Source organism: Melanaphis sacchari, unplaced genomic scaffold, assembly GCF_002803265.2.
Source record: "Melanaphis sacchari strain LSU unplaced genomic scaffold, SCAv2.0 Contig0_pilon_pilon, whole genome shotgun sequence".
In the NCBI taxonomy this organism is placed as follows: Eukaryota; Metazoa; Arthropoda; class Insecta; order Hemiptera; family Aphididae; genus Melanaphis; species Melanaphis sacchari.
In genome coordinates this window covers 18,058,036-18,073,124 of record NW_020270366.1, presented here as the reverse complement: position 1 = coordinate 18,073,124, position 15,089 = coordinate 18,058,036, and the positions used below count along the sequence as shown (strand labels likewise).

The window sequence follows — 15,089 nt, the reverse complement described above, 5'->3', positions numbered from 1 at the left end:
ATAATGAGATTATTTACATGCTGTAGGTACACCAATACTATTATATTCCACATCTGAGATCCAGCATGGAAAACGTTATGCACTCAACAAGTAATTTAAGTGGTATTTATATTTGTTTCATAATTATATTCAATATAATATATTGTTTTTTACATACATATTAATCACCGTGTATTTTCTCCTAAAGTAAAATCTGTTAAAAAAACCGATCCTAATAAATAATAATATATATTTTAAGTCATGTCGTTTGGATAGGTATAAACAAGTAAATTACATTAAAAATATTTTAAGACTCTTGTTACAACATTTTACTGATAAGTTTGTATTTTACTAATAATAATTACAACAAAATCCAACAATTCCAGATTTATCTTTACCCTTACAGCGTAACCAAATCGGTAGTCGTTATACATTCACGTGGAACCACATCTAGCGGTAGCTGTTGACGAGTGACGTACTAACGTGATATTAAATTAAGCAAAACGATATCGTTGTCACGCAACGTTCCGTAGTATTCATATAGGTATAGTTATGTTTATGTAGTTGTACTCTGAGCATATTTAGGTACGCGCGTATGATGAGCTCCGGATCGGATCGTGTAAAAATGGTCAACGCACGTCGCGCGCGCGTAAATTTTAATAGTCTTTTATGCTACGTGAATATAATAGTAATAATAATATTATTATTATATTATATTATACATTATGACAACAATAAACACATGCGCTATAATGGGGCAGTCCGGTCGTGATATGATCGGCTCCAGCGACGCATTGTGTTTCCTTTCTTTTTCCGACGCGTAGGCGCAATAACTATTAACCATGCATATACATACATCATACAAGTTTTTTATGTGCCTAAGTGAAGTCAAAAATTTATCTGCAAAATGTATACGACTTTTTCAAATGGGTCCATAAAAGCTTAACATAATAATGTGGCAATTTTGAGATGCATCTTTCATACCCCCTTCATCACCATTTTTTTGAATCATTTGCGTAAAGCAATTACAATAAATATGAATAAATACATAATTTATTAAATGGTGTATTATTATAAACAAGGTGGTTCATTAATTACGCTCATCCGTTTTTTTGTTCTATGACAACAAATTTATTCAAATATTCCGATTTTCAGAATTCTTTAATACTCACTTAAAGTCTATATTAGGTATTTTAAAATAATTAGATATTTCAAAGACAAACTTAACTACCATTTTTTACTGTGAATTATTCATCAGATGATTTCTATGAACATTTTTAAGGCGTCTAAATCAAAATTCAAACTAGTAGTTTTTTTGAGTCTTCTTTATATATCAATAGTTAAAACCTGATAATCCTTAACAATGGTTTTACACTTTTACATAAAATGTATAATATATTTAATAATTTATATAGCATTTATTATATTCAAATAATTTTTACAAACAAACATTAATTACTTACTTTAAATTATTAATAGCTTTCATAATTCTATGTATTCTAAGTATATTATTATGGAATATATCCTTTGTACTTAAGGTTTAATAACTTAAAAACTACTCATAGGAGTTTCATTCTCTATAAATCAATACCATTAGATACATTTTAAATTACACACAAATCTAAGTATTTAAAAAAATAGTCTTAATATTCCAAAATTCTTATCGTTTAACGAAAAAATGGGGATGAATATAGTTGATAAGCAATCCAATAAATAGCCAACTATAATACTATTGAGTCGTATTTAGGACATTGCTTAGGAAATTTGGATTAAGTAATGCATACAGTCGACACATAAAATAAATAGTTTTGGTCAAACGCATCGAGCTTCAGTAATTTCTGTTTGTTAGTATGTCTCTAATCGAGTAATTTATCGAGATAGAACTTCTGAATAACCCATTAAACACTTCTAATCGCTTTTGAGTCCTAACTCATACACATCGTATACACTAAATACCATACTTCCCGTACGCATGAAATATCGTTAAGTCGTACATTATTTTCTTATGTTATAAAAATATGTTGATATAGTGTTTACACGAGTGTGTATACACACGGCTGTTTTCCCTACCGTGGTTTTTTCGCGAGGCGGGATGAACAGTTGCCGCGCGACCCAAATCGCCGGCCCCGCCGTCCGCCTATAACTGATCTCGCAGCGTCCCGGCGCATCACACAACCTCGCGACCGTCACAGCGTTCGATCGCCCTCCGCTCACAACTGTCGTGTAAAGACAAGCACGCGATTCATCTACATTATACACGACGTCATAACATTTTAATATTGTCGTGTACACGTGACGTTAATAATTATCACACGCACACACATTTCCGATTGGTCTTAATAGTCGTATAATATCAACGTCTGCCGTTCAGTAGACGCGTATAGGACCATTATATCGTACGTTGTATCACATCAAACCATCGTCATGTATGGTCGCCGCGACTTCGCGGTCCTGATGACCGCTCTTATGCTGTTGACGTTGTCCGAAACTCGGAGCCAACCGACTTCCGACGCCCCAGTATCGCCGGAAACAGCAGCGTTTGACAAGTCTGCTGCTGATATCAACTCCGACAACTCTTCCACAGCCGCCGCATTTTTCAGATCCTACAATGAATCAGCCGAGAGCATGAAAAAAGTATGTATATATATATACACGCGCTGTTCTATATTCCGTATAATAACTGTCTTACATCCTGTTGGACGACAAAAGCGTCTGTCTCTCCGTTCACATCGTTTCGTATATATCATTTACAGATGAATCAGAGTCAAAACTCGATGCATTACAAAAAAGGCGTAAAAAATTATGAAAGTTTATCTAAGTACCTCGAATTCACTTTAAGTTTAAATTTTAAATCATTTCAAAAGTTTTTTTTTTTTTTTGATATTTGCGTTAGTTACGAGAATATTCTTTCAATAATATAATTATTTTTTATCCCGTGTATTAATGCATATTAATTATTTGAACTATAGGTACGAATTATTCAAATACATTGTAGGTATTTTAGATCACCCGAATAATAAGATTAAAAATCAACATTAAACGCTTTACATTATTATTTTTACATTTATAGACTTCATATTACACCTGTATGCTTTACCGACATCTCCGTTCATGTACTTAACTGTTAATCGATTTTCGAACGGATTACGTTCATATTATTTGAGTATGTGCACACTGCGATAGAAGAAAAAAAATACAATACAATGAATGTCGAATTATGTACATAATATTATTATGATTTTTATAAAAATCTGTGAATAGCACGATAATATGAGTCTATTATTGAACAAAATACGATAATGGTGATCGGCATGGTTTTTTAGGGTTTGAATGAACTATCAAAGATATTAAATATTATACCAATTTGCTAGGATGCAACTAAAAGGTGATGCATGTGACATACCGGTGCTTTGTCATCGTTGGGATACCTAAAATTAAATTATTTTCAAATTGGATATGTGAAGAAAACAGACAATAGTTTTTAAGGTTTATAGATTTTGATTTTTGACACAAAATAATATGTCAGCGGGTATTCAAATCATAACTATAACATTTGCGTTCATGGTTTATGAACTCAATTATTAATGACCTCCGTCCAGAACATTTTTATAATTTTGTAGATAATATGATTTGTAAAAAAAAAGAAAAATTGATAGTACGACTGAATTGTAAGTTTCACGCGTAGGTAACTGTGGCAAAATATCAAAGAAAATATTAAATCAGTTTAACAACACCGTGGTTTAAATATATGCATTGTTAATTAACTCACGCTGAGAAAATAGATGCATTATTCGAAAACATCACGTTTTTGACGTTAGATTTTAGTTTATTATAAATGATTATATCGACTCACCAACGAAAAATAATATTGACGGTTAATGAAACAAACGTTTAAGTCTAACTTTTTCTCTAGTTTTTCATTACATAGGAAATATAATAATATTGCGGTTTAATGAATGAGCAACGTATATTGAATTATAAATAATAATATATAGTGACTGGACTTTTTTAATTTAAACTATTCTGATAACAATATAGTTCCTGGGTACCCAGAAAAAAAATATTGATAGTAAATAAATGACAAGAGTTATGATGAACTTCGGACAATGTCATCGTTATTACTCGAAGGTAATATTATGTATAAATTAACGGTTTTTATTTTTTGTCTTCGTATCATCAAATTGCTGTTTTTACTATGACATAATATGTTATCGATATCTATAATATTATAGGTTGTATTGTCTAATTTAGACTCACCATTTGAGAGTGAATTTCCTTGAGTTAAAAAGTGATGAGAAACAAACACAGAAACTCCTCATGATGTCTAAAATAATTATAACAACACCATGCGATCGGAAATATAAAAGTATCAAAAGATTTTTCTTAATTTAGTTTTCATCGATACTTCATATGATACATTTTCGTTTTATTTTATATTGATAGGTTTATATTATGTACCGAGTTTTCACTGTGTTATAAACCGATTATTAAACACTATATATTTTTCTTTTCATACATATCGGTTGATAAACTCAAATCCATAAGACATACAAATACGATTCCGATTGCGACGATATAGAAAATATAACATTATTGATGATACATATAAGTAGGTACAATAATATTATTACATTGAAATCCGTTTTCTTATTGTAATTATTTTTGCAATAGATACGAATTCGATCATTGATCGTATTTCGTACATATCGAAAGCGACATCGGTACTTTCATGTTACAAGTATAATTTCTAAAAAAAAAAAAAAAATACAACAACAATAATAACAATAACTCATGTATTATTCCCGATTCAACAATAATAATATTATACCGATTACGAGCCATTACGATCGTTCCGCGCGGACTGTTCACCAACACCATTCAAATATTTCAAATAGCATATACTAGTTAAAGAGGAGGTTAATTTTTTTTCTAGGAGGTATCGATTTTCTTAAATATGTGTAGGCCTTAAAATTGGTTTTCTAATGAAAATTATATCATCAATTATTCACTTAAAGTGGAAAAAATGAAATCGGTATAATGATTATAAACAGTTGTATTATATTATTATAATATTTGTATTGTGTTGGTGAATTGTTTTCTACCATGTTGAATTAAATTATATGATTTTTATTTTTTGTATTAATTTTTTTTATTGAGCTTGAAACCATGATGTATTATTTTAAAACTTTTTTGAAATCATAAACGTTGATAATTATCAATTTAACATAGATTCAAAACAAATCTCTAAAAAAGTAAGTTTTTGTTTTGTATAAATTAAGTTGCGCGCCTGAGTGCGTACAATCAAATAGGTAAGCCATATTAGCTTAACGATGGTAAAATATTAAAAAAAAGTAAGTTGTATTCTTTTTTTTTTTTAAACAAAGTAATTAAAATATTCTTATATTATTAAGATACTTTAATATTCATCATGTTAAGATATACAATCTAAACATATATCTAATGAAGTTTTAGTTCTTTTTTTGTGGGAAACTCAGCAAACTATTTTTTTGAATTTCACAGCATATATTGATAGTTGAGATCTGTATAACTTTGTATCTGTGCATAATATTACTATATTTTATCATTTTTTATATGTGTTTATTCAAATTATCTACTTATTAATATTGAAATAACCTAAAAAATAAATAAGAACCGTGAGATTCTAGGTATAAAATTCTTTAAGGTAAATATAATAACCTCGATACATACATACGAATCGTTCCATACCTATTTATTTGGTAAAAGTATACACTAAAGAAATAAAATTACGTCATTATACAAGTGTGATGAATTATTAAAATAAGTATTTATTTTTATTTTTTTTATTGATTTTATAATATCATTTTTATCTGGATATTAATTACAATAAATATAAAACTAACTCAATGACTATATTAAAATAGTTAGACTAGTGTTTTTCAACTAGTGTGTTACTGAATAAAATCAAATGTGTCAAGAAGTTTATTATTTTTGACACGATTAACAGAAGTTAATAGATATTTGTTATTATTTTTACGGTGATTAAAAATAAGTTATCTATTATCAAAATTTATCATTACTTTTAATGTTATATTTTTAATTTTACATCACCATTTAAAATTAAATATTTATTTTTACCCTTTATTCTTATATTTTTTAATTGTATCGTTAAGTATAAAATATTTTAATAGTTAGTCATCATAATTCAAATGTTGAAAATTACTAAATAAGAGACTTAGTTAAAATCATCATTATCAAAAAACACATTAATAAAAAAAAAAATTACAATAATAGCGTTTTAGGCACTAGTCGTTTAGTATACGAATACGTGTAGCAAAATTATAATTACATGATTATTATAATAATCATATTTCAACAATTATCTACCATCATGTTGCATGAATAGTTTATAAAACATTAATACATGCTAGGTTTTTAACATTGAATTTAAATTTAAATATATCTAAAGACCACATTAAAGATTTGGTCGCGTTTTATTATTGTTTTAGTTTTCGAGAGATAATTTTCACAGAGGGTTTTTAAGTAGTTTCAGAAATAATGTTAAAAATTTGGAGGCCTACTCATATAATACTATGTCCCGGTGACGATGCGTTTCGAATTCAGGCAGTCAAAGAAACGAAGTGTCGTGTGTTATCGCTTAACCTAAAAATTATAGATTTCAAATGATTTTTGTTCGCAAAATCTGGGTTGGAAAGTCACATGCTCACGCGGTCGCATACAATACACAGTCGCAAATACGTGACCATAATGTTGGCGGTGGTGACGAAGAGTGAAAACTGCTAGCCATACAACTATCCGATATATCGGTTGTTATTCAATTGCAAGTTGTACCTATATGCATCAGATCCAATAAACAGACACGTGTCAATTTCTTCGAAATCGATAATTTCGACAAGGAAGTCCGATTATAATATAAACGTGTAATAGGTACGCATTATTTTTACGTCATTTTACAATACATGTGCGTGCGTGTGTGATTTAGATTTTTGAGCGTCGACGAAACAATAGTAATTGGAATTAAAAAATGGAAACCGTCAATCCGTATTGCATTATAATTTTCTATCCACTATCGTAAAATCAGTTTTCTTGTTATAATTTTTCGTGTCCTAATTAATCATATCCATTAATTTATCTGCGAAAATGTATACATTATAAAATACGCGTGTTAGCATTTTTCGAGCGATTCCGCCAACAACCGTTTTCGACGCTATGACTACTCGTTAGTTAGACACAAACACGATCATAACACATCCTACATAATATTATAACAATATATTTTGTATTTTGACGTGAATGAAAACTAGCCAACGACCACGACGTCCCGCTGATCTGTCGCAAACACGCGTCCTAGGTATTCAGACGACAATGCATGTAGCGACTGTTTCGGGCGTACGTCCGTCGTAAAAAAATGTAGGTTTGCATTTGAACGGTTTTTGAAAATATTTTTCTCGATTATTATATTGTTCATCTCACGGTCGAATACCACAAGAATAATATACTTAAACGAAGAAACGCCTAATTGATTTTCTGTGTAAAAACCTTTCGAACACTCCGCTAATAGTTATTCTTTTCGAAACGTTAAAATGTGGTCACGGCAACGATGAAAAAATGTATTGCCTAATGTGTAGGTGCCAAATTTTATTCACTATTAAAAAATCAAATAAAACTATTTGTGTAATTATTTGCATACGCTTATTTATAAAATAGCTCTATAGAACAATTTATTGATGTTCTGTCAAATGTATTTTTTTGATGAGTGCTCGACCTACTTGTATCGATGCATTCATGAAACAACGGTGTTTAAATATTTTTTGTAAAATAATTTGTTATCTCCGGATCATCTCTAAATGATTTTTTCACGGACATACTTAAGATAGTTTTACGATAACGATTACAAACGTTTTCCGTTCTGAGATAATTGAAAAAAAAATTCAAGTAAAATCGACGTTTGGGGAAGACGACGGCAAAGTTTTTGATTTCGAGGTACATGTGGCCGTAAACGGTAGAAGCTATCCTATTATACAATATTACAATTTAAAGTATAATGTTTACCTATACATACGTTTAATGGAAATTATTTGAAAAACCAATTCTTCCACATTATTATATTAATATTTATGCGTGCGAAAACTGATTTGTTAACCATTTCTGTAAATTGATGTCATCCGCAAATCGAGTGTATGTGTTCGATCACCATTATATTGTTATTATTATGATCGAGCGTATCTGTCACGTACCTATAATAATGCGTGTCGTAAGGGGCGTTCAATTTTTCCAATACTAAGGACAATCGATAAAATGAAACTGGAGTGTGCATGTGTGTGTCCTATGCGAGCTGCTGTGAATTTCCAATAAATTCGATTCTGACAAAAATGAACAATGATCGTTGGCGTGCCTAGTTAACAGGTTTTCGCGATTGACAATTTGATTATTTCACATGACGATTATTGCGTTTGCGCGCGACTACCGTCAATTGAGCTCGCTGCACCTTTTTATTTATTTTCCATCACTCGGAAATTTTCACTTATCCGATTCTTCAATGTGGAAACAATGTTATATATTGGGAAATATAACAATATTATGCATGGTTACTGACGACTACTACAGTATGAAGTGTATATTTAAACATATTTTTAAAATTTTAAACTTAACTAGCATTATTTAAAATATTATTTTAACAACAATATAATTTATTTTGATAATACCTTAAACATCATTAGAGATCGGTGAACAAAACTGATATTAACGGTAATGCGTTTATTTTTACATTAAAATTCAGCCGAGAAGAAATATCGTACAAAATCGTTTACACATCCAAAATATTTTTGCACCATAATATTATATTTATTTTGGTGTTTAAATAATAATTTAGTACACAGTTAATAGATGATACACACTACTGATATTCTGGACGGTCGGGAAAAGTCGATATTTCATTCAACTGATGAGAACAAAAAAATTGGATCTATTATTGTTTGATTTTATAGGCCTAAACACAGCTGCAGGCCGCCCCTTTAGCGCTATATTATGTTAGTACATCCAATATTTAATTTATCAACTTATTAATCGACCTACGTCGTCTCTTGTTATATTTTTTTTTTTATCATTGTAACATTAATACATTATTGTTATTGTTAATATTGCGTTTTCACAACGACTGTTAAATTTAGGCCATGTGGAAGAGATGCGTGTCCAAGAACTACGTGACGTGTGCAAAGCTGGCACTGGTGCATCTGGTGGACCGTCTGGAGCGAGCCAACGACAGCTACTCGCTGGTGCCCGGCGTGACGGTGTCCAGCGAAAAGTTCCACGATCGGGCAGATAACAACGACAACGACGGTGGAGACGTAGCCGCACAAAAAATCACAGACCGTGACTCCTCTGAGGCATTTGACCGGTTACTTGTCGACAAGTTGGGTCGATACTTCGGTACCCTTACGCTTAACGTCAAACTGTTAGACGACGCAACCGTTCAGTCGGTCCGGAAGTTGGGAGAAGCTGCAGCCGATGCGACCATTCAATCAGGTATGAAACTTGTTTTTTTGTGTTGACGGTAATCAAATTAAAAAAATAAAAATAAAAATTGCATTTTTTTCTATACGAATTTTTTGTCTGAAAATTGGAAAAAAACTTTTATTTACTGCGTATATTTTATTGCTAATTTTAGAAATTGTATACGAGGTGATAAATATTTTTAAATAGGTATTAAAAATAAAAAAAGTGCAATCACACCGATGCAATTTACTACGTAATTCATGACTAATATTAAAATTTAGAAAACTTAAGAATATTTCGGTAAACTTTTTATAAATTAGTATCAATATCTTGATTCGAATTGTATCTCCTATTCAGTGATTTGTCTTCTGTAGTCGTCTGAATTGTACACCATTAATGTTATGGGCTGCTTAATTTATCATAGTTTATTAAATATTTCTATTAAAAATTACCTTTAATTTATTATATTAAAAATATTAGGAGAAAATAACTGTGTGTTATTTTTTACTTTTATGATTTTATTTTTCAGTATTCAAACTAAAATGTAAAAATAAATCCAATTATTAAGGTCACTTTTTAAACATATTAGATTCCCATTTTTTAAACATATTTTAATACAATTATCTAACTAATTATAAATTAATTTGCAATTTAAAAATAATTAATTTAATATAAATAATCGTAATAATCTAAATTGATAACCAATGGACGGACAAATTAGGGAAATAAAAGGTTTTAGATTTAAAATTAAGTAACTTAAAACTTTATAAGGTATTTTAAACCTTTGTTTAAAAACCTAAAATGAATAACTTAACCCTTTCAGTCCCTTGTACTATTTAAATGGCATAATCAAAGAAATGTCGTTATCAAATTCAATTAAAATTATTTTTGCTATGTAATCATTGATTTATACGTAAACACATGTGTAGAGTACGTCAAAAATAATAAGAGATTAATATGGACCCAAATAAAACAAAAGTATAAGTTAATTGATTACAAAATTGTAAGTATTTTTTTTTTTTCATATCATCTTTTCTTATAATTCCAAAATAATACAAACACTAAAAATCCCATTTCTTATTTTATTGAAGCTAAATTGTTATTATTAACATATTATGAAATGATTTTGTATTTACCACTTATCTTCATCATCTTATTGTGCCGTAAACATTATGCCATTGAAATGGCAATTGGATATCAAAATCATCATACATTTTTTACAATAAATGTAAACACTGCTTTGTTGATTTGTTCTTTAGCCTTCCTTTTTGTAATAATGTTTATTTTGTTTGTAAAACATTTTTTTTTTTTAATTGTAAAATATTTAAGATTAATTAAAAAACAAAAAAAAAAAAACTAAAAGTACTTGATTTATTGTTTTATATCTATATCCGTTGTAGCCCAATTGGATTTAGTAATCAAAAAATTCTCAAACTCAAAATAATTCTTAGTTTGGTCACGTATATAAATAATAATTACGTAACAAATATTTATTTTTCATCATAACATAATTTGAGAATGAAAGGGTTAATTTAAAATAATTAGAAACAATAAAATCTAAAAATTTTGATTATTTTCCTCATTTAAAAAAGTAAAAATTATTGTTTAAAAATTATTAATTTTTATAAAATAAAATAAATGAAATAAGTTCAAGTAAAAATGTAATGCAATGTAAATAAACACAAGTTTTTACGCATGCATTGCATTTCAACGAAATACCTATAATAGGTATAATCACTATTAATTTAAACGTGGATTAATTGTATTATGATTTATGACCAACGCTCACTATTTACGAACACAATCGCACGAGACGCATTATAATAATATGTAGTAAATTTGATAACAATCCTACAAAATCACGATTTTGCTTGTACAACAGATTGGGAGATTTAATACATATTTAAACATTTAATTTTTAAAGTTATACCTTTATTATTTTTATTTTTTATAACGTGTAATTTATGGAAGATTACATGATTTTTGCAATCTTCGTAAAGCCCTTTAAAATAATATCATATCAAATTTTTAAATATAATTATTTGAAACTATGATTATTAAAACCACTCAATTTCCATCCATCAACTTCTTTATTCATTAAATTCACCTGTTATTCGTTTATGCAACACAGTCGCTAATATTTTCAACATAAAATTATGTCGGTTGACCGAAAAAAATTAGAGCTTGCGTTCTCAGTAGGTCATATAATAATAATGTAGTTCCATTAACACGTTGACGGACACTCGATCAATTTTACTGCTGTGTCTATAATGGCAGGTTAAAATATTACAGCTAAAGCAGTACTCTAAAAACTTTCATAAAAGTGGCATTACTGCGATAGCAGTGATAATTCCAATGGTTTTTTATGAAAGATGAAGTTGTGTTGCCCACATTAAGCATATTGCACATTTGAGCGCTGTCGAATTTCAGCGAATTTTTATAGATAATTATTTCAATTTTATTTATAAACTCACATAGGTAATTCCAATAATATTTATCGAATATCAACAACAACGTTTTGCTTTATGGACGCGTAGCAATATTTAGTATTTACCAGTTATATTCGGCTTGTTGGACGTAATAGTTATTATAATTTAGTTACTGCTTCATGTTTATTATATTATTTGTGTACTATATTAAAGTTAAAATGACTGATTGTGAAGAAAATCTATTTAAACCAATTTAATTATTTGTTATTTTGCCAAGATTAATGTATTATTTTATTATTTATCATAATATCAACAAAAGTACTAATGTAATTAAATTAAAAATTTATTTTGACATGTTTCAATAAAAATAAAAGGCAAAAATCGAAGAAAATTAATAAAAATTATTATACTGCTGTAGAAAAATTTAATGATTTAAACATATTATTTACATCAAAATTTAGGCGTGTTATGGCAATATTGATATAGCAGTAATGAAAAAGTGACATTTTAAAGCATGCCTGTAGAACAAAATAGTATTTCTGACTGTCCGTTAACATGTTAATTATGATATCATTATCGAACTAAGTAATTATATAAACGAGATCGTAAACCATTTTAGAAATCAAATCTTCGTATGACATCAAGTTTGATCGAACGTGTAAAGTTTGTAAAAATCATTGTAAATCTGATATAGGTGTCATATATTATTTCTATTAAGTGTGTCTGTGCGTTCATAAATAAAAACATCGTATCAATATTATATTTGTCAAAATATATTTATGGCAATTAAAAAAGTGTAAATATTATAAGAGGAATTGAATTCAAAAATACATTTCTGGAAGAAAACTATTTTTGTACACTTATTTTCCAGGAAATCAGAATAGAATCATATTAATTGTTATTTATTTTAACGGATCGATCTGACTTTTTTTTTTGTTTAATAATTTAACCATCACGTCTACATTTTTTTTTATTAAAAAAATTACATTGTATTTAGAACCGATTCATCTTCATTTTGACAACCACTCAATTAAATATTATTGTATCCGAGTTATTCGCATCAGATTAGGAAATAAAAAATATTGTTTTCCGTAAGAATTAAAATTGAAATTAAAATTAAACAATAATAATAATAGTTCGAAGTTTTTTCTTACCCGTTTAAGAGGATGTCAGCACACTGTTTATTTTCTCTCTCTGGCTGATGCTTAACATAGACAAAACGTATTTAAACAGAATCTTTTTTTTTTATGTTTTTGAGTGATTTTACTCTAAAATCACTCATCAAGAAAATTATAGAAGATAATATTTTTGAAGGTATATAATATGACATATCAATTTGTCTAAATATTATCTCAAAACAATTTTTAACATAATTTAAATTTATAATTATATTTTTTACTTTTTTATTTATTTATTTTATATTTGAAGTTGAATATTCGGTCAAATAATAATAAAATACAAAACCAATATGTTAAACTCTTAAAAATATTATCCTCTATAATTTTTGTCTATTGTTTTTACACTATGATTAACTTAAAAATATCAAAAACAATAATTCTACGTAAATGCATTTTGTTACGGCTGGGTCAGAGAGAGAAAACAGTGTGCTGACATGTTCTCGAGTGTTTATAAGTTATACTCGAGGTGTGCGTCACTCTAAGAACGCATAAGTTAAACGCATTTATTTCCTTTTTTGAAACTCGAGGGGCACCAGACACTCGATTGCTGCACATCAGATCGATAATTATTATTGATGAAACAAATACGATAAAATATTATACACGCGATCGGTGATGACCCGATCATGGTTAGGTTAGGTTAGGTCATGTTCGCCCCGAAAACCCACACACACCGCCCAAATTGTGACGCGACAATAACAACACAAAAATTATAACAACAACAACAACAACAACAACAACAATAATAACAATAAATAATATCCCGTTGTCCGCAGGCAGGGGCAAGAAGCAAAAGTACGCGCAGTCCATCCTGCTGGCCGGATGGGTGACCGGGGCCATGCTGCTGGCGCTCGGCATGAAGGCGATCGCCGTGCTCGCGGGCAAGGCGCTGATGACAGCGCTGATGTCGCTGCTCTTGTCCGGGCTCGCGTCGTTCCGCGGTGGCCACTCCGAGCCCAAGAGCACCACGTACGAGATCGTCACCAAACCGGTGTACTCGCACTCGCACTCGACGGCCGACGACACGCACGCCGCCGGCACTCAGAACAACCCGGCTTACAGGCGGTCCATCGGTAGTGGAGCCGCGGGTGGCGGGGGCGGCGGCGTCGTGGGACTGCAACACGTGCCGGCCCTGTCGTCGGCCGAGGACGCCGACCACATCGTGTACCGGATCCACACTTCCGACAAGACGCCCATTTACATACCCATCATCGACCGCCGCCGACGCCGCCGCCGTCGCTGATCGCTTTTTTGTGCCCGCCAGCCGAATCGCGTTTAACTCGTTTGTGTGTGTGTGTGTGTGTGCATTTGTTATCGTTTTATTCCATTCGTCGGTGGCGATTTTTAATTTATTTATATTAACGTACCTATATCTCGTGTTTACGTTATTATTATTATCATCATCATCGCTATTATTTTTATTATTTATTAATCGTTTGATTATTTTATATATTTTATATTATCAATTTTATATCGCATGATATTATGCTGCTTTAAGTTAATATAATATGTTTATCTACGTACACACCAATGTGTCGAAGAAACAAAACAATTGTTAATTTTTTTTTTATTTTATACGTTTTTATGCAGATTTTGTGTGATTTTTTTTTTAAATTTATACGAAATAAATTAAATATTACACTTTAAACAGGCTTTATAAATTTTTCAAAAATGTATTTATTATTGTTTATAATATTTATAACAATCGACTATAATCCACGATTAAAATAATTCTGCTAATTGTCCATTCTTTAACCCGATTAATTTTATTGAATGAAGAGTTTTTGATTTGTGTTTAATTTGATTAAGCTTGCTAAAAAATTAATCACATCTACACTCAAAAACGTATTTTTTATCAATATTGCCCTGCATTTTATTATTTAGAAATGTTTCTGTAAGTCATTTCAAAAAATGTCTGTGTGCAGTATTAATACCAGCATCAATGAAAAATTGTTTCTGAAACATAACAAGACGTATATTACACTCGAACAAAAAGCAACAAGTTTTT

General features: G+C 29.7%; 1 protein-coding gene across 1 annotated transcript; it reads left to right on the top strand.

Moving 5' to 3' along the window:
• Window positions 1–2,135: 2,135 nt before the first annotated feature.
• On the top strand, window positions 2,136–14,486 carry LOC112593015. The gene is made up of 3 exons (XM_025337227.1): window positions 2,136–2,613; window positions 9,150–9,504; window positions 13,858–14,486. The coding sequence occupies exons 1-3, from the start codon at window positions 2,404–2,406 to the stop codon at window positions 14,322–14,324; spliced, it is 1,032 nt and encodes a 343-aa protein (XP_025193012.1). The 5' UTR covers window positions 2,136–2,403; the 3' UTR covers window positions 14,325–14,486.
• The last annotated feature ends 603 nt before the right edge of the window (window positions 14,487–15,089 follow it).